Here is a 24750-nt window from a genome sequence, read left to right as displayed (position 1 = left end):
GCACTTACGCTGAAGTCAAGGCAGCGAGAGGCCACCGCGGCGCTTCCGGGTGGTCTTTTCAAAATAAGGCCGCGCGGCTGTAGCGAGGAAACGCGTTGGTTTTTAATCTGCGAACGCGACAGGTTGTTTTGCGAGTCCCAAGATACGTTTGGGGTACGATGCTTTGAGTTTTGAGTCCTTTGAATAACAGGAAGTGCGCTGCAGCGTCGTGAGTTCGAATCTAGCTTGTGACAATTTACTGCATCCCCCAGTTACACGCTCTACTATCCTGTCAAATAAAGCCTATACGGGTCAAAAAAAATACTTTGAAAGAAAGAAAATTACAGTATACAGCTGATATTTTTGTAATTTATATACTTTTTGTAAGTGGTCGCGAGTAGAGAAGGGGAAGGACATACAGTGTGTTTGAGTAAAATTACAGAATGCACAGAATGTAGGCTACATCTAAATATAATATAAGCCATTTTTGGAGGAGAAGCATCACGTTGTCTCATGTTACAAGGCTCCAAGTCGAGTCCTGTCAATGGCCTTCAAGTCAAAGTCTCTTTTATCAAGTCAAGTGTCCAGTCAGGGATCAGGGAGTCTGATTTGAGTCCAAACCTGTGGAGCATAATCTAATATTTGTTGGATGACATGTCAGTACAGGCTAAATAAGATACATAAATGTCCCACATAATCAATAATAAGTTGGCAGCGTCTGTTCGTTTTACTTAAAGGTGGTATGGACGATTTTTTTCAGCAAATTTTGTATCATATTTCCTCGTGGCGTGGATAAATCATTTGTCCTGCCACGTATCAATCATAAAACGCACCTATCGCTCACCTGCAGCCGTGTCAGGCTCGTCCCCACGTTTCCACGTGCCTAAGCGCATGGATCTATCATAATATAGTTCCCTCAGTGTACGGGGCAAAATGAAGACGGAGAAAGACAGTTCGAGCTGACTCAGAAGAGGACAGAAATCTACGGGAGACGAGCGATGCGATGCGCTCCGTTGCGCTTATAAACAAATGCACGTGTGTGTTGTATCAGTCCGCACGGGGGAGTGCGCATGCGCACTTCCGCCTGCGTTCTCAAATCGCCGAAAAATCGTCCATTGCGCCTTTAACAGATTAACTTCTGCGTGAAAATCTCTCTCTATGAAGTTTATAATGCAACTTTATAGAATACTTTACCGCGGATACATTATTGTCGTTGCTTTGAACTGGAAAGAAATTGAGGCTGAAGCAAAGCAGTGGATTAAACTAATGTCCAGGACGGTAGAAATGGACTTACAGTATCATCCCAATCGAGTTGTTTTCAGGTTGGAGGGAGGGTCTTTAAGTGTGCGTGATTCTTTTTTTTTCTTTTAAATTGTTATTTTATTTCATGTGAATTTTAAAACATATATATAATAATAATGAAATAAAATAAAAATGTGGAGGAAAACTAGACTACATTATTTATCAATTAATAATACATTTACTCAAAAAACATTTATATCGAGACGCGTATTGACGAAAACATGAAAGAGTATATCGCCACATCCTCAATAAACCCAAAAGTCAGCAGGTCCACGTACAAAAAGTTTGGCCAATGTATCTACGTTGTTCTCGTTTGGGTTTTTATTTTGAAACGCGCTCTCTTCTCGTTTTCCGGCCACTCCCGTCTCGTTTCCTCTCGCTTGCCCAGTTTCCTCTCACGGTGCGCGCGCGTCAGGCTCCAGCTGGGAGGCGGTCCACGCCCCGCGAGCGCTGATCCCACCTTCGCGCATCGATCGAAGAGCACAACAGGGCCGGGGTGCAGGGGGGGAGGGCCGGGGTGCTGGGGGGGGACGGCAGGGGGATTGACCGTTCCAGGTGCGCGGTCCTGGTCCCCCGGGGGCCAGCGGCAGCCTGTTCATGGGGGTCAAGAAAACGACCACTGATTGAGGCTGATGTGGCTCGCACTGGGAAACCTTTTTTCTAATGACTGACCTGGGTTGTAAAACAAAAAAAAAAAAAGGGTTGGGGAATAACAGCAATTACCACAATATTTACAGTGTGTGCAGCCCGTGTACAGCCGGCAAGGGACTGGACTGCAGACTGACGTAAAGATGTTGCCCCTGGTGATATAAGATGGCTATAATGTGAACGCAATCGAGAAGTTAATATAATAATAATAATAATTGGCAGCAAAAGCGGCTTAAAAGAAGTGTGAATCTGCTGAGGCTTGAATAAATGAACACAAATCAATTAAATCAATCTAAAAAAAATATGTATTCAATTGTTGTCTTTTGAAAACAATTGGATTTTCACATGAATTCCTTGAACACAAACGATACAAACCGTTCATTATTCCTTGTCCTGTAGAGCTGCGCTGACGAGTAGAAATGAGATGCAAATATTTAGACGATTTAACTACGACTAACGAGGGTTGAAAATAAATCGAATAAACTTACAATCGTGAACGTTAATAAGCTTTTCACAAACGCACTTTACGCTTGACATTTGTCCAGATACTTCAAGTTATCTCTAATATCGTCATTAATCGACATGAATGTATTTGTATAAGTAATTGTATAATGCAACACCACAACGTTACTACATTATAAACACGTCATTATTGTTGTTTCTGTAAAATACACCGTTTTGTTTGCATAATTTTATAATAGTAGCAAGATATATAACAGTTACTTAGTGTTCCTAAGTGTAAAAGTCCATACAGTTTGATGTAACATGTAAAAATAAGACGCATTATGTTTATTAATGAGAGATGGAGGCGGGATTAAAGGCGTTTTTGTCTTCTGACTCCGTTTTAGGCCAAATTTGTAATGATTTTGCTGTTTTATTGTTTGTTACTGATGCGCCGTTGTACAGGAATGAAAGAAGGAAACAAAACACAAAAGAATAGGCTATGGGTGAGTTTGAATGTCTATTTTGAGCGTCAGATATAGCACTGCAAAGAGAAATGGCTGATGCACTCGTCTGCTATTCTGGAGAAACTGTGTCTATTTGGAATGAGAGATGTGAAACTCAGTTATGAATCACAATCGAGATAATGACGGAAAAAAAAAAAAAAAAACTAAATCAAACTGTGACACCTCTGAATTGCACTTACAACTCGTCGGAGCTGCGATGGCAGGAGGAGAAGTGTAAATCAAAAGTGAGTCACGGAAATAGTGGAGGCTTATGTAGAACGTGGACGTGGGCAACTCAGACCTCGTCTCGCCGTTTACTTTAAAGAAGAACTCTGAAAACTGGGGAGACGGTGAGTGTAAATCAATATAAGTAGAGAGGATCAATATGTTGAGCAGCCAATCAGGGACGACCGAGAGGTGAGAGTTCAAACAAGGGAAAGACACAGTTATAGCTACATATTATCTACTGCTTGAGTAAATTAAAAGTGTACATGAAGTCACATGACCCTCTATAATCACAGCCCACTCCAGATACAAGTCCAATTTATTATGATTATGACTATTATGATTACAATGATTTTTATGATTATTACGATCATTGTGATTAATATGATTATTACTATTATGATTGTTATTATTATTATTATTTTTAGCTGAATCTTTTTAGTGCAATGAAAATTGCCTTTTTGAGCAAATCAGAATCTGTTTTAAAGTTGTATTTACATTGTCAGAGAACGAAATTCATGAAAAACCGTAGTGTATGGTGCAGCACGAAACAACATGTTGAGCGCATATCAATTATGAAATAGCCATTGATTGTTTCCATGGAGAGAACACGCCACTTTATTTTCAACTTTTTCAGTGCAAAGGGTAAAATGGGTAAAATGGGTTGTATCACCTACAAAATATTTGTGAAAATTCACTACGAACAAGTAATTTGAAAATATTGTGAAAATCCCATTCCTCAAAACTGAGAGATCTTTAAAGTTGATGTTATGTCGCCATCAAGTGGTCATTATGAGAAATGTTTGTCTTACCCATAATGCACTCCGTAAAGTCTGGATTGTACCAACATAAACTTGCAGGTAGTTTTTTAAAAATACGATTTTGACGACAAGTGTTCAAAGTAAACTAATCCCTTATATTAAGTACAGATCATGTCTTTACTGTGTTAAATCAAAACATTTTAAAATAAGCTGAGCTGTTGTCTGTTAGAGCAGGTTTGTGCCGCTCTCGCAGTTGGACTTTCCTTAAAAGTGGTTCAGTCCGGCCCGACTCTGGAGCGGTCCTTTCCCCGGTGAAGCAGCAGCCATGAGGTACGAGCCACGCTTTCTCCTCGTGAAAACGGATTATTTAAGATATAAACACGTGCACTTTCACAGATCGACCCATGTCGGGGACGTTAAACCATGGCCTTTACACACTCAGACAGTTTAGACGTCTCAAAATAATTAAATAAACCTGTATTTTGCCCCTGAGCAGCACGTTGTGTCTCGGGAGAAGCCATGTTGTCATCCCGGTTAGCATTAGCTTTAGCTTAGCAGCTTCATATTCTCCAAGAATCAGAAGATTCAATCAACAGCTGTATTCTCTCTGCCGTCTGTCAGGACACAGACCTGTGTTTAGTGGTGAAACACTGGAGTGTCCGTGTTACTTCAGGTGTTTGACATGTGTGTCCGTGTTGCAGCATGCTCAGGCTCCAGAAGAGGCTCGCCTCCAGCGTCCTGCGCTGCGGCAAGAAGAAAGTCTGGTTGGACCCGAACGAAACCAACGAGATCGCTAACGCGAACTCCCGTGAGTGAAACTTTATTAAATACACGTTGTGTGCTAAAAGTCCGCTCCTTTGACCTGCTCTGGGGTCTGGAGCTGTCACTGTGTCTGCGGGGAAAGAGCTGATGCTTACGCAAACTAAAGTACACGATGCGCGGCTGTAAATGTACTTCACTGTTGTCAAAATGTTACTGAAAGTACAAAGGCACACTACCTTTAAGTTAGATTTGGATACAATTCCAGAAACAGTGTAGTTCAGTCTTTAACATAAAACTATTAAACTATGGTAATTGTTAAACATGGAATAATTTTAAACCAGGCATCAGTGTAGACTTGTGTGCCTTTTGTGGATGTAGAGAGCAGCAGACCAAAGGGATGTTAAGTGCAGAGTTCTCAGGTTTATAAATCTACTAATAAAGTTCAATTACCTACAAAATGACTAACTGTATTTGTTATTGCTGAAAGCCTGTACATTAACTCATTCATATTATAATTTCCTGTAACAAACAGTTGCTCAATTGCCTGATAATGTTCCGTATCGTCCCCTCCTTAGGTCAGCAGATTCGTAAACTGGTCAAGGATGGTCTCATCATCCGTAAGCCCGTCACGGTCCACTCCAGGGCGCGTTGCCGCAAGAATACGCTGGCCCGTCGCAAGGGCCGACACACTGGATACGGTGAGCTCAGAAGACGTCTATGAGAACGTTTAATCTTTCTTTAAACCAACAGAATAACTAATGCTTCTGTCCGAGCAGGTAAGAGGAAGGGTACGGCCAACGCCCGTATGCCGGAGAAGCTGTGCTGGATGCGCCGCATGAGAATCCTGCGCCGTCTGCTGCGTCGTTACAGGGAGTCCAAGAAGATCGACAGGCACATGTAGGTCCAGGACTCTGTTTGCTAAGCATTATGTGCAATTAAAGTCACTCTTGTGTCACGGTCACGGTACTACAGCAGAATTATGGAACATGTTTACACGGCACGTCACGATATGCATTAAATATGAAATCTGTGGCTGCTCAGCGGTTTATACAATGGATCGAGGGTTCTATTATTACAGTAATGTGAGGTAGATGTCATTTGTGCAAATCAGAATGTTTTTACAGTGGATTCCCATAGTTTTTGCCCCTGTGGACTTTGTGTAATCCCTACTTATTCATGAGATAAGTTCACCTAATTGTACATGTGAATTGACGCCACAAGAACCATAATTAACTGTTGCTTTTTAGTAATAACCTTACTAGTCATTACATTGATACCAGCTACAACAGTTATTACGCACGTACTGTACATTTAGTCACTATATCTTGTTGTCTTCTGTGTTGTGCAGGTACCACAGCCTCTACCTGAAGGCCAAGGGTAACGTGTTCAAAAACAAACGCATCCTGATGGAGCACATCCACAAACTGAAGGCAGACAAGGCCCGCAAGAAGCTTTTGGCGTACGTTTTGTTCTACGTCAAGTCCTACGTTTTTAGTTCTGTTTGGCTCAAATATCTTCATTGTTTAATGAACACTGTTAAGCCACTTGTACCAAAAAATCTGACTCTAGAGCTGTGGTTCTTACATTTTTCACAACCAGGACTACGTAAAATATTTGATTTCCTGAGCTAAACCTGGACTGTACCAACTTGTGGTCTAGATCAAATTAAACCAAGGAAAGCAGTTATAAATAATTTAAAAAGGACGGGCAACTCTCTTTTTAAGAAACTAATATTAGACGTTTTCCCTGCACCTTTTTAAATGAATATATTTAAGTAACATAAGCCTAATGTCTCTTTAAAATGCTTGTGTTCCAGTGATCAGGCCGAAGCTCGTCGTACCAAGACGAAGGAGGCCCGTAAGCGCAGAGAGGAGCGTCTTCAGGCCAAGAAGGAGGAAATCATCAAGACTCTATCCAAGGAGGAGGAGACAAAGAAGTAATCTGTCTCTCCTCTGCCTGACGTTTCCATCTGTCAAAGTGCCCATAATAAAAGTGTACAGAAAAGACGACAATGCTGTCCTCTCTTTCTTAGTTTAATCAGTAAGTTTGTCCATAAGATATCATTTTTTGATCAAAGTTAATGCGTGCGTTCCTTAAAGTCTTGTTGGGACTTAAGTGAATCAATCCCAAAAGGTTTGACAAATATTTACATGTAAATTGTACTTGCTGGTAAATACTTTGCAACATTTGGGAAACATTGTCTCCACCTAGTGGTCGAAAAGGTCTCCACATGAGTACCTGGTCTGGATCTTGACCAGCCAAGACCACACGCTTTGAAAATAATAGAACAGAATGTAATCTGTCTGGTCAGGCAAGATCAGAATACATACTGTATCTTCCAAAGTCTCAATATTCTATAAGATTACAAACTCCTTTGCCTAAATGCACTTTATTGTTTTGCCAACAGTTAAAACAATGTGGGATCTAGTACATGGACCATGATCCTTTGTTCCTTTTCAGTGCAGACAACATACACAAGGACCTAGTGTTTGTTAATCAACATGTCCATCAAACTGAAGGCTTTTTGGCAGAAGAGATAAAATACTGTCAAGTGGCTTTATGAAAATCAAACAATGGCATCCTTTAAACCAGTTATATTTGGCAGTAAAGACGTTCTTCTGCATTTGACCCACCTTCAGTGCCTCGGGCAGCAGCAGTGGGCGACTTACTCAGGGCCGTGAGGCAAAGTGAAGTTGACTTCACATCTTGAACAGATGAAAGTTCTCAGACCTTCTGATGAGACTTTCACTGAGTGAAGTATCAGAAGAATCAGAAAAGGGTTTATTGCCGTTTGTCAAACAAAAATTCACAAACGTAGGAACTTGTCCTGTGCAACACAGACAACAAACATTGAACATTATGTAAGTATGTAAAATATGCAGGATTAAAGGCAGAGCAGCAGAGAACTTAAAAAACGTTGAAACATCATTTGGGTTCTGTCCCTCGGTGTTCAGGGTTTGCAGTATTTGGCCATGGTATTGTTTGTTTTGTACTCCTTATGTGGACATTTGTTCAGCCAGTAGTTCAAAGTCTGCTTTCTCTACTTGCCACATAAAATGTGAGATTTGTGAATGCAGGTTGCATCTTATTAGATGTTTTGACGTTAAGGGAAAGAATCAGAACCAGTTTAAGATTAGAGCTGGAATGAAAAATCTTTATTTTGGAAATAATTAAGATAAGATAATCCTTTAAAATACACACAAGGGGAAATTTTGTTGTTACAACGCAGTAGAAACAAGAGGAAAGGACAGATTATACAAAGTTTCAAAAACACACTCTTAATAGAACTCTTATGAACAAAAACAAAAAACTCTTAACAAAACTCCTCTCCTATCTTAATAAGGAATGGAGGGGGAAAATAAAATAGATAAATAAAAATAAAAAGATAAAAATAAGTCATTGCAGGTCCGAGTGTCAGACACACAGTCCCGGGCTCTCACAAACTGGGGTCGGTCTGTGAGGTAGTCCAGGATCCACTCTGCCAGGTCATACTCCACACCAGCCGTCTCCAGCTTGTCCCTCAGGAGCAGCGGCTGACGGTGTTGAAGGCGCTGGAAAGATCGAAGAACAGGATCCAGAAATGCAGTGTAGAATAAAAACGCCAAGGATTAAAACGGCAATTAAGAATAATTTAACATTTTGTTAACATGACTGTATTTACTGATCGTGAAACCCACATTTGCTCTGAGAGTGAATCAACATAATCTAAATTTCTATTTTGAAAACTTAAAAAAACAAGGTGAAAGAATAATTTCAAAAAATACAGGACAGGGAAAATGATGTAATCTTAACCAAAGAAGACCAAATTCAATCATTTTGAATTTTGGACTGAAATTAAGGATGCACTGCAAAAAGTTTTTGATATTGCCATTCCACTTGTTTTTGGAACTATGCACTTGGGCCTCAGGACTCCTGCCGTGGACACAATAAACATTTACATCTGGAACGGTCTTGACACCGGCGAAAAACACCCTCACAAAAAATGGATGACACAAATTACACCGACGATCAGGACTGGACTACTACTACTTTGGACATTAACAAAATGGAAAGGATTACTTTTGGACTTAATTTGAAAACAGACAAATTTGATTCTTTGGTTTCTGTGTCATGATTTCTCTTTTATTTCTGTTTTTGGTGGATTTCTGCATGTTTTGGTTTAATTCTTTTCTCTCTGGTCTTGTTCTCATTCTTTGTCTAATCTGATTTGCGCACACATTCAGTTTAACAGTAGCTTTCCCCTAATCCCACCCTTTGCCTAACTGACAGGTGTAAACACATGATTATGACGCACCTAAACCTCACTGCGTCCTGATTCATACCCTGGTGATTTTATAGACGGACCTTAGGACATATCATATACATTGTTACATAATAGAGTGCTCAACATTTTCAGGTGCGTGATATTGACTGTTTCATGGAGACATCCAAGCCCCGATAGTTGTCCAAACTGAGCCCTACAAGGTCTATATGGGTCGGAGAGGGTCTCACATGTGCATTAAACCAAAAGCAGGAAGTATGCATTATTTATGTAGCCAGCACTGTTCTTAGTACTTATGTTTATCATGTGAATGTTTACCTCGCAGCCTTGGCAAATGTGCGGAATGAGGCTGTGACGATTTATCGGAATAATCGTATCTATTTAAACTATTAAGTATTTCAATAGTTATCTGGATAATCACTGTCGTGCCCTCTTCACTTCTAGAAGGACTCTTAGCTTGACATCTGGACTATACCGACTCTAAAGCAAATGCAAAAAGACGTTTGATGACAGACAATGGCACCACTAAAGCAAAATGGCAAAAAACGAATTCCGATTTGAATCAATAACACACTTTATTTGTTGATATTCTCTATCCGGAAGCTTTCAGTCACCATTTTTGTACCTTTATCAGTTTAAAAAAGTCTCAATGTTCAATAGAAATAACAAAAGTTGAATAAACCTATAAAAATACAAAAATAATCATTAGTTGTAACCCTTGTGTGGGGGGGAAATGGTCTATATAGCATTACATAACTTTACATTTATTAAGTGTTTTTTGCTGAGTAAAGGTCTTGGAAAACATGTATTCTTACTATATGTTTTGGCTCGCCTGTCCACAGATCTGACCAGTTGGCAAGCAGGGTCTATTGCACGAAATATTACCAAAAACGTTCCCAAAATATCAATGCAAATATAAGTATGAAATATGTCTGAGGTTAATCTGTCATTATTTCTATTCCACTCACACAAGTTCATATCGGTAAATAAATGAATAAATGTAATTTGTGGTGCACGCTTTGTATTAATGAACACTACCACTTATATTTAACTGGGTATTTGTCTGTGTCCTGGTTTGGTGAGCAAGTCCAAATGACTGTTACATGACGTAAAGTGTGAGGAGCCGTTAAAACAGGCACCAGAAGAAGACCAGAGCACCAGGCCTGAAGCTGAGCGCCAGAGGAATGTAGAGATCAGCTGTTCCCAACCACATGACGATCCCACACGCCGACGACCTCCTCCACCTTCACCGCCCCCTCCTCACCCTCGTCTTCCTCCTCACTGTGGGACCAGAGCAACGTTTGACCAAATCAAAGGTGAGTCATGAGGTAAAACAACCCCTCATTTGTACAAAGATGATCCCATATTTATATTTGCTTTACTTATACTATAAGTATACTATATATATAAGACCCAAGAGAAATGTAATTTTATTTATTTTGTATTTTTTGTTATTTATTTTATTTATTTTATTTGTTTTATTTGTTTAATTTATTTATTTTATTTATTTTATTTATTTTATTTATTTTATTTAGTTTATTTAGTTTATTTAGTTTATTTAGTTTATTTAGTTTATTTGGTTTAGTTTTATTTATTTAGATTTATTTTATTTATTTAGATTTATTTTATTTATTTATTTAATATTATTTATTTTTTTTAAATCTTATTTTATTGGCCCAAAGTTCACCTCATGATTTATTGATGCAGGAAGGATTTCATTTTTTTTTCATTTTTTAAAAATTATTTTATCCATTTTGTAGCTCTTGAAGAGCCTTTAATATCACGTGTAAAGATGATTTATTAACTATTCGTGACTATTTCAAAAACGTAGTCGTATTTTGATCATTGTAATCTGGATTATAGAGACCCTAAAACACACTCCACCCCTTTAGCGATTTCCCCCCGTTCATCGATACAACCCACATATTTAAAAAGGCCGTGGCTGGAGAGACGCGGCGCGGTCAAATTGCCGCGCAGTTTCAGGGACCGCGGCATTTCCCTTATAGCCCGTTATAGCCTCATGGCTAACCTTAACCCTAACCCTAACCCTAACCCTAACCCTAACCCTAACCCTAACCCTAACCCTAACCCTAACCTTAACCTTAACCTTAACCTTAACCCTAATCCTAACCTTAACCCTAACCTTAACCTTAACCCTAACCTTAACCCTAACCCTAACCTTAACCCTAACCCTAACCCTAACCTTAACCTTAACCCTAATCCTAACCTTAACCTTAACCTTAACCCTAACCCTAACCCTAACCTTAACCTTAACCTTAACCCTAACCCTAACCCTAACCCTAACCCTAACCCTAACCTTAACCTTAACCCTAATCCTAACCCTAACCTTAACCTTAACCTTAACCCTAACCCTAACCCTAACCTTAACCTTAACCTTAACCCTAACCCTAACCCTAACCTTAACCTTAACCCTAATCTTAACCCTAACCCTAACCCTAACCCTAACCCTAACCTTAACCTTAACCTTAACCCTAACCCTAACCTTAACCTTAACCCTAATCTTAACCCTAACCCTAACCCTAACCCTAACCCTAACCTTAACCTTAACCTTAACCCTAACCCTAACCTTAACCTTAACCCTAATCTTAACCCTAACCCTAACCCTAACCCTAACCCTAACCTTAACCTTAACCTTAACCCTAACCCTAACCCTAACCCTAACCTTAACCTTAACCTTAACCCTAATCTTAACCCTAACCCTAACCCTAACCCTAACCCTAACCTTAACCTTAACCTTAACCCTAACCCTAACCCTAACCCTAACCTTAACCTTAACCCTAATCTTAACCCTAACCTTAACCTTAACGCGGCCGGCACAAAAATAACATGGCTTTTTCGGCCGCGCGCCGCAGCACTGCAGACACTCCCATTTAAAAAAGTGAAAAGTTCCGCGGTATAACTTTAAATGAGAGACAACGCACCAAAAACACACTATACAAATGCAAATTATCTACGTGCATTTTTAGTTAATCATGTTAAAGAGCCACTAAACACCAAAAACAATTTTAGAATTAACTGTGTAAAAAAAGTCTAAAACAGTTATACAAATCCCTGCCTTATTTAGTGCATATTTGTTCACTTTTGATGTCTTTGTCGTTCATATTGACACACGTTTTGCTACGGTTACATTGCACTCATCCTGCGCCAGCCTCGGTTGCACGTGTCACAGTGTCTTGCCCAAGAGCACAGCGGCGCGCTCCTCATCGTGTCTGTTAAACGGCTGCTCAGGTTTCACAAGTGCTTTGTTTGCAGACTTCCTGTTTTTGTCGTGTCACCGGCGTGGCTCGCACGAGAAAGCGAGCGGACGCGTCATGTGCTCGGCTTGTGGCGTATCCCCGGACCCCCCTCAGAACCCCCCCACACCACCCCGGGCCCCCACTGTGCCCCCCTCTTCCTCTGACAGACACAAACGGCTGCCAGACGAGTAGAGCGGGCGAAATAGCAGTCAAAAATGATCAAAAATTACGACTCAACTAAAGTAAAAACTTATCTGAAATGTCTTAGTTGTGTCAATGTTTTTATGATTTGAGTAATGTATAATTTTTCACTTTTTAAAAAAAACTAGTACTGGACCAAATGAAGTCTACATAAGGACTAAATTTGACTCTAATCAAGATATATACCGTTTTTTCCGGACTATAAGTCGCAACTTTTTTCATAGTTTTGGCCAGGGTGCAACTTATACTTATATATCTTATACATATCTTATATACTTATATTTGTTATTTTCACACTTGCAACCACATTTCATACTCCAGTGTGACTTAGATATGTTTTTTTCTTCTCTATTATGCATTTTTTGGCTGGTGCGACTTATAATCCGGTGCGACTTATAATCCGGTGCGACTTATAGTCCGGTGCGACTTATAGTCCGGTGCGACTTATAGACCGGAAAATACGGTATTCTACGGTCAAATTTTGTCACATAATTCAAAATAAATAAATTGCACAGCAAAAAATTGACGATTTTGGTCTTGCAGATGTTTTATTCATTTTATTTCATCTTTTTTGCTGTTATTATAGCACTGCTTTTTGCCTCTATGGCGTCTCAAAAGGTGTAATGTGCATTATTAACCCTTCTTTTTCAAATCCAATCCCTAATCACTCGCCATGTTTGATTGTTTGATGTTTGATGTTGGAAAGGCCGCACAGTGGAAGTTGTCATTGTTGCAGTCGATGACAGGATTTCCTCCAACGCTTTGTCCCAAACCTGCACCTGCATTTGTTTGGGGGGAAAAAAGTGAAAAACAAAAAAAACATCCGGCGCTTCTTCACGGGGCAAGACATCGTATCACACCGTCCGCCGAGAGGGCCCCGGACCGTATTTCAAAGCGCTGTCCAGATGGCCCCCGATGGTAAAATGTAATTACAGTCGGAGAGGCGTATGTGCCGGTCCCATTAGCCTCCTCCACAGCTGCTCCCGACCAGGACGTCCCGCCGCAGCGCACACGGGGGGGAGGGAGGGGGAGGGAGGGAGGGGGGCACAGATGGGGCACAGACGGGGCAGAGGAGGAACCACCTACTTTCCCCCCCGAGGCACACCAAAGGGCCCTCATAAACAGAGCTTCTGTTGTCCCCGAGATCGACCCCGTCTCACACACACACACACACACACACACACACCTGGACACAGACACACACACACACACGGACACACACACACCTGGACACAGACACACACACACACACACGGACACACACACACCTGGACACAGACACACACACACGGACACACACACACACCTGGACACACACACACACACCTGGACACAGACACACACGGACACACACACACACACACCTGGACACACACACACACTTGGACACACACACACCTGGACACACACACGCGCACGCACACACACACACACGCACGCACACACACACACACACACACGCACACACACACACACGCACGCACACACACACGCACGCACGCGCACGCACGCACACACACACACACACACGCACGCACACACACAGACAACTGGACACACGCTTCATGAGCGTGAACATCGCCCAAAAAAGCGCCTGGTTTGTGAATTTTCTTCGCTAACAATGGCAAAAAAGTGCCTTTCGCCTGCTACGTTCTCCCTGATCTTGTCTCTTGTATTTATTGTTACGTTGTTTTTAAAAATTGAATTGAAACATTTAAAAAAATGTCACAAACTGCACCAACATTAAAGGACTGGACCAACATCATAATGGACACATGGAAAATGGGAAAAAATAACATACGCAATGAACTTGGAAATTGACACATTTGACATAAAATGGATTAAATGGGACTCAAATGTTGCACTTTATTCTCATCTGGATGCATTATTCTTAAAACAGTAATCTCAAATAATATACACTTAGTTTTTTCTCTGGTGCCGCCCTCTCTGTACTTTGTTTTTTGTTATTGTCTTTTTTGTCTTTTTTTGTCTTTTCGTATTTTTTTTGTCTTTTTTAGTATTTTTTTCCCCTTTTTTCTCTTTTTTTTCTTTTTCCTTTTTTTCCTCTGATGTTGTTGATGTTGTTATTGTATCTTTATTTACACACAAGTTTTGATTGGTCTGTTTTTTCTTGTCTTTTTTTGTGTCTTTTTTTTTCTCTGACGTTGTTGATGTTGTTATTGTATCTTTATTTACACACAAGTTTTGATTGGTCTGCTTTTTGTTTGTTTTTTCTCAATATATATATATATATATATTTAAATGAATAAACTATTTGAAAAAATAAATATGATTCAATATTAAAGGTCTACAATTAGTCCACATAGTAGTTTTGAAAAGTGATTTAGAGCGATACAAATCTCAAGTGTCTCAACTGTGTTCTCCACAAAGACCTCTTTTCTGTCTGCGTTCAAAAAGGGCCAAAGCATGTTCAGCTCCTTGTTCATTGTCAGCGCCGGCCCTCCACCCGGACTCCGCCCTCTCCACCCGGACTCCACCCTCTCCACCCGGACTCCGCCCGTGCGTTAGCGGCGTGTCCGACAGATGGTCACAGCTGATCGCGGGAAGGGCTCAGGGCCGAGTCTAAATGGAGCGTACAGTGAGTGTGTGTGCGAGCGCCAGACAATGCAACGCTTCACTCACAGGGGAAATGGAAATGTCACGGTTCAGCCTCAGGTGATGTGAAAAAATAAAAAAAAAAACACTCGCCAAAGAGGAAAAGTTAGAAAGTCGATCAACGGAACAGTCGTGGCTCAATTGTAAACGAGGAAAAACACAGTTCATATTTTTGTTTTTAAAGTGCTTCGACTCATTGAGCAGTTCAGATTAATATATTAATGAGTTTGCCAAAAATGATACAAATTTTATCACAAAATACCGTAGCCGTAACCATTTTTAGGTTTATAGTTTCACTTCCTGTTTGTAATTGCTGGCATCACACTAAGAAAACTCATCTAATGTAAAAAATAAATAAATTGTAATAATAATTTTGTCAAAAGAATTCAATAAAAAATGGACAAATAAAAATATATGAGAGCGACTTTATTTTGTTGAATTAATGTTTAGAGGGTCAAAAAAGTTGTTTCTTTGTGTAAATTAAGCATGAACTTTGACTGGATTGAGTGTCCCTAGTGTGATGTCACTTCCTGTCATTTTCTACAGATGTTTCAACGTTTTCTCCACAAATACCGTCTCGATTGGTGTGAAACTATCATTTACATGTTCAAGTTTAAATACACAAAATACAGTCAAAATTAGAAAATCGTAAAAACCTGTCATAGGCACTTTAAATTGTTTTCCTCAGTATATATTGTAAAAGACCTTGTGCTCCTCGACTGACAAATATCAGCTTCAGTCTTTTATGAAATGATGAGGAATTCAGTCGAGTGGCACTAAACGCACTTTGGCAGCGATCGAATCTAACCTACGACTGTGAATCATAACTCTGCGAGAGATTTCATACACAGTCAAAGACGTCTTTATGATCCAAGTTTCAAACAGAACTGAAGGTTATGAATGTGGAAACTACCTCCAAGTCTAGTCAAATCAAGTTTATTTGTAGCACAATTCGTACATAAGGCAATTCAAAGTGCTTCACACACCGGGAAGACTACATTAAAATCACACAGACATGACACAAATCACAAAACAGTTTAAGACATAAAAGAGAAGAGTGCAAAGAGAATCCTTTCAGTCGAATACACAGCTAAACAAAACTGTTTTTAGCTTAGATTTGAACATTGTCAGAGTAGACGCCTGTCTCACATCCTGACTCTAGCACCAGCAGGAGGCCGGTCCATGTTTAGTCCTGACTCTGGCACCAGCAGGAGGCCGGTCCATGTTTAGTCCTGACTCTGGCACCAGCAGGAGGCCGGTCCATGTTTAGTCCTGACTCTGGCACCAGCAGGAGGCCGGTCCATGTTTAGTCCTGACTCTGGCACCAGCAGGAGGCCGGTCCATGTTTAGTCCTGACTCTGGGCACCAGCAGGAGGCCGGTCCATGTTTAGTCCTGACTCTGGCACCAGCAGGAGGCCGGTCCATGTTTAGTCCTGACTCTGGGCACCAGCAGGAGGCCGGTCCATGTTTAGTCCTGACTCTGGCACCAGCAGGAGGCCGGTCCATGTTTAGTCCTGACTCTGGCACCAGCAGGAGGCCGGTCCATGTTTAGTCCTGACTCTGGGCACCAGCAGGAGGCCGGTCCATGTTTAGTCCTGACTCTTGCACCAGCAGGAGGCCGGTCCATGTTTAGTCCTGACTCTGGCACCAGCAGGAGGCCGGTCCATGTTTAGTCCTGACTCTAGCACCAGCAGGAGGCCGGTCCATGTTTAGTCCTGACTCTGGCACCAGCAGGAGGCCGGTCCATGTTTAGTCCTGACTCTGGCACCAGCAGGAGGCCGGTCCATGTTTAGTCCTGACTCTAGCACCAGCAGGAGGCTGGTCCATGTTTAGTCCTGACTCTGGCACCAGCAGGAGGCCAGTCCATGTTTAGTCCTGACTCTGGGCACCAGCAGGAGGCCGGCCCATGTTTAGTCCTGACTCTGGCACCAGCAGGAGGCCAGTCCATGTTTAGTCCTGACTCTGGGCACCAGCAGGAGGCCGGCCCATGTTTAGTCCTGACTCTGGCACCAGCAGGAGGCCGGTCTATGTTTAGTCCTGACTCTGGCACCAACAGGAGGCCGGCCCATGTTTAGTCCTGACTCTAGCACTAGCAGGAGGCCGGTCCATGTTTAGTCCTGACTCTGGCACCAGCAGGAGGCTGGTCCATGTTTAGTCCTGACTCTGGGCACCAGCAGGAGGCCGGTCCATGTTTAGTCCTGACTCTGGCACCAGCAGAAGGCCGGTCCATGTTTAGTCCTGACTCTGGCACCAGCAGGAGGCCGGTCCATGTTTAGTCCTGACTCTGGCACCAGCAGGAGGCCGGTCCATGTTTAGTCCTGACTCTGGCACCAGCAGGAGGCCGGTCCTGAGAACAGGACTAATGTGATCATACTTCCTGGTTCTTGTCAGGACCCGAGCAGCAGCGTTCTGGATGTACTGCAGCTGTTTTACAGTGAGCAGGACGTTAGTCTAATCTACTGGAGACAAATGCATGGATAAGTCTCTCCAAGTCTGACATTATACTTTTGGTTTTGGCAATGTTTTTAGATAGAAAAAAGCTTATGATGTTCTCTAAGTATATCAACTACAACATACAATTCTTAATGATATTACAATAATAATTAATTAATTAAATTGGACTTAAATATATGACATTCTGTATTTATTTTTTTATTTGATTTTTTTAATTGTTTATCTGTTGTTATTTAATATGTTATTTGAACGTAGATTCACTTAAAATTGAATTATTTGCTTTGTTCTGCTGGTGGTGAAATTCCCACCTGAAAAGTTATGCAGTGCACCTTTAAGTCTTTTTTACGTCTTTTTTTTAAACTAGTTTATGTAGAGATTTTGATTTCAAGTAGAATACAAATTCTGCTTTTTCAAATTAGCCAACAGACAAATGTTTTAATCTACAAAATCTGGTAAATCTGGTAAACTATCACAAACGGTTCCAGGCTGTAGTCCGAGAGGTTGTAGCATCCGGGCTGATGTTTTTCTTCCCACAATATTTCTATTCTAAAAAAAAATAAGAGCATTTCCTCTGCACATTCCTTACAGAATCCCATGATCCATGAGAGGTGGTCCTTGTGCGTCTCCCTCCCCAGCGGCTGGTCCCCATGTGTGCCTTTATTATCTCCTTCTGATCGGGATATTCCAAGTATGAAGACGTATGAAGAATATGCTGCCGCTCAGAACGCTGAACCTGCATCCTGTCAGACCTGGGGAGGTTCAAAGTCTGCTCGGACTAGAGGATCTGAAAGGGAGGGAGGGAAGGGATGAAGAGTGTGGAAGACCAAAACAGTGTATGAAAAGAGAGAGCTCTGTATGTCACCTGCTCGCTCCGTATGCCACTAAACATATCTATAGTGCATTTATTCAGTTTATTGCTCAGTTGTTTGCCATTGTTTTTTAAATGAAGGCGGTTTGACTGCAGTTCATCTGAAGTTAATCTGAATGTTCGCGAAGCATGAATTTATACTCTCCTGAGCTAGAGTAGTCCTGCCCTAAAGGGGGCGCTATAACAGAAACTTGCCCTGTCCTTGTTGACCTGTTGGGTTTGGGCTGTTCTATCCTGTTGTTTTCTGATATACCTCCGCCCATACAGTTTCATGTCGTTGTATTGTTCTCTGCCATTTGATATTTGCCATGGTTTGATGAGGCGGTTTTAAACAGACGGTAGATTGAACAGAGATATTGGGCTGAGATTTAAAAAAAAAAACAAGAGGCTGTAGCACAGTGACAAATGAACAGCATTAAAATGATCTGTGAGAAACAATGGCACATTATTTAAAAGTCTCTGATGTTTTCAGCCTGCTTTTGAAGGCATTTAAGGACAAGACTTCAGTCAAACCTGCCCCTCTCCCGGCTTCAATATTGCACCTCGTGTCTCCAAATTATGGTTGAATTGTTTTCAGAGGAAGGAGGAAATTAAGTGAGTAATAGTAATAAGTTACTTAAGGCTGAGTACTTATAACCACTATTACTATTATTATTATAACCACTATTACTATTATTATTATAACCACTATTATTACTATTATTATAACCACTATTACTATTATTATCATTATAACCACTATTACTACTACTTCTATTATTATAACCACTATTACTACTAGTATTATAACCTCTATTATTACTATTATTATAACCACTATTATTACTATCATTATAACCACTATTACTATCATTATTATAACCACTATTACTACTACTTCTATCATTATAACCACTATTACTACTATTATTATAACCTCTATTATTACTATTATTTTAACCACTATTATTACTATTATTATAACCACTATTACTACTATTATTATAACCACTATTACATTATTATTAGGCCCGAGCGCCACGAGCTGGCGAGAGGCCTATTAATCTCGTAAGGCCGTGCGAAGCACGGCTGCGAAAGTGCGCACGTATTCGTGAGCTACTTAGCGCAAATTAATTAAGCATTCATTTGCGCTAAGTAGCTCACGAATACGTTCCCCATATCTTGCATGTTCCGTGCATATAAGCATGTAATGCAAAAATTGAACATTATTACTGTATAGAGGGCCAAAAACACAAAGTGGGCGGAGCCCACTCAAAATTAATGAAAGTACCCGTCAGTGACCAGGGACCCACACCATGAGGTAGGAAAGCGCGAGCGCTTTCCGAAAATGTATAGTTTATGATATTTGAAAAATGGGAAACATTGTTTTCGCATCGGAATATTATTTTTCTTTCTTTCTTTCTTCTTCTTCTCGGGACCAACCCCCCTATTTTTCACCCAGTGAACATTGACGAAAAGTCACAAAAATTTGCACACCTCTAAAAATCGTGCCTCTCTACATTCTGGCCATTTCCCTTTTCTAAAATAAAAAAATTGGCGCGTCAGCGCCCCCAAATGTACCAAAAATGCATTGAGAGATAGGAAATGACCCCAAAAAAATCTGATCGTAGAATCATGAAATTTGGCGCAGAGGTAGATGGTGACAAGAGAAGTAAAAAATATTATTACGGCAACGCCGTCCGCCCAACCAAATGTCGGCCATATTGGTTCAAAAATGGCTAAGCATGACTCGGGAGTTTTTCCAAATGTCGTACTTTTACGAACTCCTCCCAGGGTGTTGGCTCTAAAAAGCTGAAATTTGGTGAAAATGGTACTGAGGAGTGGGACATCAAAAGTTATTTGAATTACATTGATACCTGTCACGGTCTCTGTGCGGCGAAGCCGCAAACTTTAGCTAGAATTTCAGAAATCTCCAAAATTTAACATTTAGTTAACAGATAAAGTCCGAATTGCGTCAAATTAGAATCAGTTGTTAAACTCTTTGACCTAAACCTACTTGAAGTGAAATAAATGTATTTGGCGCCACAGCGCCCCCTACAGATTTTATATGGAGGTTAAATGTTTAGTTTTGCGAAATTATATGACATTTGACACACAACTCAATTTTAGCATCCCCATCAAAAAAGTCAATGAGACCCATGTCATAATTGTTATGGTTTTGCCGTAGCGATGACCAAAACCTCCCACGTTATTCCAATGGGGAAATCACCAGAACATGTTTACACTTTATACTTTCACAAACTCCTTCCAGGGCGTTAGCCCTATTAACCTGAAATTTGGTGAGACTCATCTTCAGGGGTGGACCATCAAAAGGTATCCACATTTTTATTCAAAGAGTCACGGTCTCTGTGCGGCAAAGCCGCACATTTTGCCAAATAAAATAGCTTTTTGATGGTAAAACAAAGGGGAGAAGATGTGACAGCGTCACAGATTCAGCAGTAGGCGTAATAAAAGGACCATTGGGGCGCGTTAGCGCCCCCTCCTCTTGCGGCGTGGCAACGGCGGCGTGGCAAGGGCCGATCATTGCCGCTTGCGGCTTTAATTATTATTATAACCACTATTACTATTATTATTATAACCACTATTATTACTATTATTATAACCACTATTACTACTATTATTATAACCACTATTACTACTATTATTATAACCACTATTACTATTATTATTATTATTATAACCACTATTACTATTATTATTATAACCACTATTATTACTATTATTATAACCACTATTACTACTATTATTATAACCACTACTACTACTACTACTACTACTACTACTACTATTATTATAACCACTATTATTACTATTATTTTAACCACTATTACTATTATTATTATAACCACTATTACTACTACTTCTATTATTATAACCACTGTTACTACTATTATTATAACCACCACTACTACTACTACTACTACTACTACTACTATTATTATAACCACTGTTACTACTATTATTATAACCACTACTACTACTACTACTACTACTACTACTACTTTTATTATAACCACTATTACTACTATTATTATAACCACTATTACTACTATTATTATAACCACTATTATTACTATTATTATAACCACTATTACTATTATTATAACCACTACCACTACTACTACTACTACTACTACTACTACTACTACTACTACTACTATTATAACCACTATTACTACTATTATTATAACCACTATTACTACTATTATTATAACCACTATTATTACTATTATTATTATTATTATAACCACTATTCCTATTATTATTATAACCACTACTACTACTACTACTACTACTACTACTACTACTACTACTACTACTACTACTACTACTACTACTACTATAACCACTATTACTAATATTATTATAATCACTATTACTACTATTATTATAACCACTATTACTACTATTATTATAACCACTATTATTTCTATTATTATAACCACTATTATTACTATTATTATAACCACTATTATTACTATTATTATAACCACTATTATTACTATTATTATAACCACTATTATTACTATTATTATAACCACTATTAGTACTACTTCTATTATTATTATAGGCACTTAAGGCTGACTACCACCTCTGGCTTGTTGTGCTTCTCAAGGCCCTTCTGGACTTCTTCATCTCCTTGGAACAGTATCAGACAGTTTTACAGATGTTTCGGATCACATTTCAGTCCAAGGGAGAATTCTAACCACATGGGGGACCTCTATTTCCGCTGAACTTGGCTTGTTTAATCCCTTCCAATGTGCCCTTTTTCAGTAGTACGTTTGGTCAAACACAGATACTTCAAGCAGTTGTTTCTGTGCGGTTTGTTCAAGATGAGAAACACGATAAAGGTGCACTTTCCTGGTGTCTCCATCCAGATGTCACTGCTTTGCCTGGAATTGTTTCGCTGCATGGCATTATTATTAGTGCTTAACTATCTCTAACGTGTTTTTGAGCACTTAAAAAACACCTGCAATTAAGTTTAATGCCGTACTGTGGAACTTTCCAGGTAAAGCAATCAAATTTACACAGCGAAAAGTTACATTTACTGCACCGGGGCTGAAAAAGGTTTGTTTATAACTCATCAATTATTGAGATTATAGTCAACTCATTTAGTAATTGAATCTTTGTCTGGTCTACAAAACATCGACAGCGGAGGTTTTATCACTCAAAGTAAGAATTATATACAAAAATGACACAGGGAACATGTAAGTTTATTAATTTTGATTGATTAATTTGATTTTGACACTTCTTCAGGACTTTCCCAAGCACTTTAGCTTCATCTGATACAGAAATTCAAACAAATCTCATATTTGCTGGCCTTTCACGATCCAATTCATCTCTAAAATATGCGCAAAGCAAAACACTTCTTAGTTGTAGCCTTTAAGTGCACTTTTAAGTAAGTTTTTAAGTAACTAGTAAGAGAAAAGTGAATACAGTTACTTTAAAGCCTTTGAAGCCTAGACTTTTCCTTCACCCCAATATAAAAACGAATCGTCACAATCAGCATTTTATTTCATGCGAAGCCCACAATTAGTTTTTCCCTTTACAGTTTGCCCGTCTTTCGACTCCACTGGTTGCAGTCGACATCCTGGGCTCTGGCTGGGCACTTATGTTTCGGTTTGCGGTCGTCATTGTCGTCGTCGTCGTGGCAGGGTTTGGCTTGCTCAGCTCGTCTTCGCGGGCATCGTTATCCCGGCCCGTGTGCCGCTTGCCACAATGAGAAGTTAAATGACAGGTGAGCACGGCAGCGCGACAAGGTGTGGCTCTGCGTTCGGACTTACGTTTGTGTGTTTTAGCTTAGTTTCTCTCGTCAATGTGGGCTGCTGCAGGCTTCTGTTCCCCCTGGGAGAAGACTCCCTGTCCTCAAACCTCCACAACATGCTCCAATGCGCCTCGGAAAAATATTTACAGTAAAGAGCAAGAGCAATTCACTTAAACTTCACCTAAAAAGTGAAAGTGCAGTAACGTTGAAATTTTTTTAACCAAATGTCGTGTGTATGTTTTTATTTTGGATGTGTTTACAGCACTAAATATGTATAAAAAGCCTGTGTTGCGGGCTTGCATCTCCACAAACCTGACTTGTTTCCATAGAGATGTTGTTCCTTTGGCTATAATAGTCCACAGTATGGCATAAAACGTATCCATCCCCACAAAGAATGTCCAGAAGTACGGTTTTAACTTCATATTTCCATGGTATTGTGCAGGTGACGTTCCTCCTCCAGAAAGTTACACGGTGTCACTATAAAAAGACACAACATAATTCTCTATTTACATATTATGTAAAAATCTATGTTTATGATCTTTTAACCACGTGACAACGTAGTATTTACGTACTTGTATTTTGATTGTGCTTTTTAGTACTACTGCGTGTGTTCCGGCATTTGAGGCGTGTATTTATGTTAAAAACGATTCATGAAAAAATCGAATTCCTTATTTTTTATGTATTTATTTTTGGAGGGACCACACATATGAATGAATATCATGCGTAAAGACTATAGCCAACGTGGTTTATAATAAAACAGCATGGTAAATAAGCAGTCACACAAAGGCAAAGGCTGCACATCAACACATTCAGTAAATAAATAAACTAACAGTTAATTTGAAGTTAAACCAAAATTGTGGGTGATACATGTTAAAAAAAAATGATCTCTTAACATGTACTTGTAAATGTGTTGCTGGTCACGGTGAAATGTCGCTATGCAGAAGTGGAGTCTCTCAGTTCTGCCGTTTTAAAAAGAGAAAGTCACTTGACCCATTTCAATTATTAAGCTGCTTTAAATCAATATGGCAGTTTACGGTGGACAAAGTGTAAATATAATGTTATAGTTTAATCCTAAAAACCCAAAGAAAAAGCACATAAGTTCTTCTTTAAAATAGGTATACCCTGAATTATTTAAATATTGTTGATAGAGTTAAGGTAAAAAACTAAACATACAATACAAATATTACATATTTGAACAATTATAAAAGAAAATGGTCTAGAACAGCTTTGTTATGTTTAAATTATACTTACAGCATGAGAAATAATAATAATTAGAAGTAATAGTGGGAAGAAACTCATGAAACAGAGCATTTGGAGCAAATTACAAGCAATTATACATTATACATTATTTATTATTACATTACTTACTTACCTCTACCTCGCCACATTATTAAGTCTATACTAGTATTTCTTCATCATTAACAACTTGTTTTGTCGCTGATATTTTTATGTTAATGATTTTTCTTTAATGATACTGTAATTATAATTACCACTATTACTACTATTATTATAACCACTATTATTACTATTATTATAAATACTATTATTACTATTATTATAACCACTACTAATACTATTATTATAACCACTATTATTACTATTATTATAAATACTATTATTACTATTATTATAATCACTACTAATACTATTATTATTACCACTGTTACTACCATTATTATAACCACTACTACTACTACTACTACT

The 24750-nt window shown here is 39.5% G+C and overlaps 1 protein-coding gene across 1 annotated transcript; it reads left to right on the top strand.

Annotated features, from left to right (window-relative positions):
• Nucleotides 1–4078: 4078 nt before the first annotated feature.
• rpl19 (ribosomal protein L19) lies at nucleotides 4079–6630 on the top strand. Its single transcript, XM_072442942.1, has 6 exons — nucleotides 4079–4192; nucleotides 4564–4670; nucleotides 5200–5322; nucleotides 5401–5521; nucleotides 5973–6083; nucleotides 6441–6630. Exons 1-6 carry the CDS (start codon nucleotides 4188–4190, stop codon nucleotides 6562–6564), a joined length of 591 nt encoding a protein of 196 aa, XP_072299043.1. The 5' UTR covers nucleotides 4079–4187; the 3' UTR covers nucleotides 6565–6630.
• Nucleotides 6631–24750: the final 18120 nt, after the last annotated feature.

Source organism: Eucyclogobius newberryi, unplaced genomic scaffold, assembly GCF_026437365.1.
Source record: "Eucyclogobius newberryi isolate DKJ021-1_F unplaced genomic scaffold, fEucNew1.0.hap1 SCAF_13, whole genome shotgun sequence".
In the NCBI taxonomy this organism is placed as follows: domain Eukaryota; kingdom Metazoa; phylum Chordata; class Actinopteri; order Gobiiformes; family Gobiidae; genus Eucyclogobius; species Eucyclogobius newberryi.
The sequence above is the reverse complement of the archived record's forward strand: the minus strand, read 5'-3'. Positions and strand labels throughout refer to the sequence as shown.

Bases quoted from the DNA above. Each gene is read 5' to 3' on its own strand.
- rpl19 (XM_072442942.1), top strand. The intron at 5,522-5,972 runs GTAGGTCCAGGA...TGTGTTGTGCAG, and splicing joins AAGAAGATCGACAGGCACAT to GTACCACAGCCTCTACCTGA. The intron at 6,084-6,440 runs GTACGTTTTGTT...CTTGTGTTCCAG, and splicing joins GCCCGCAAGAAGCTTTTGGC to TGATCAGGCCGAAGCTCGTC.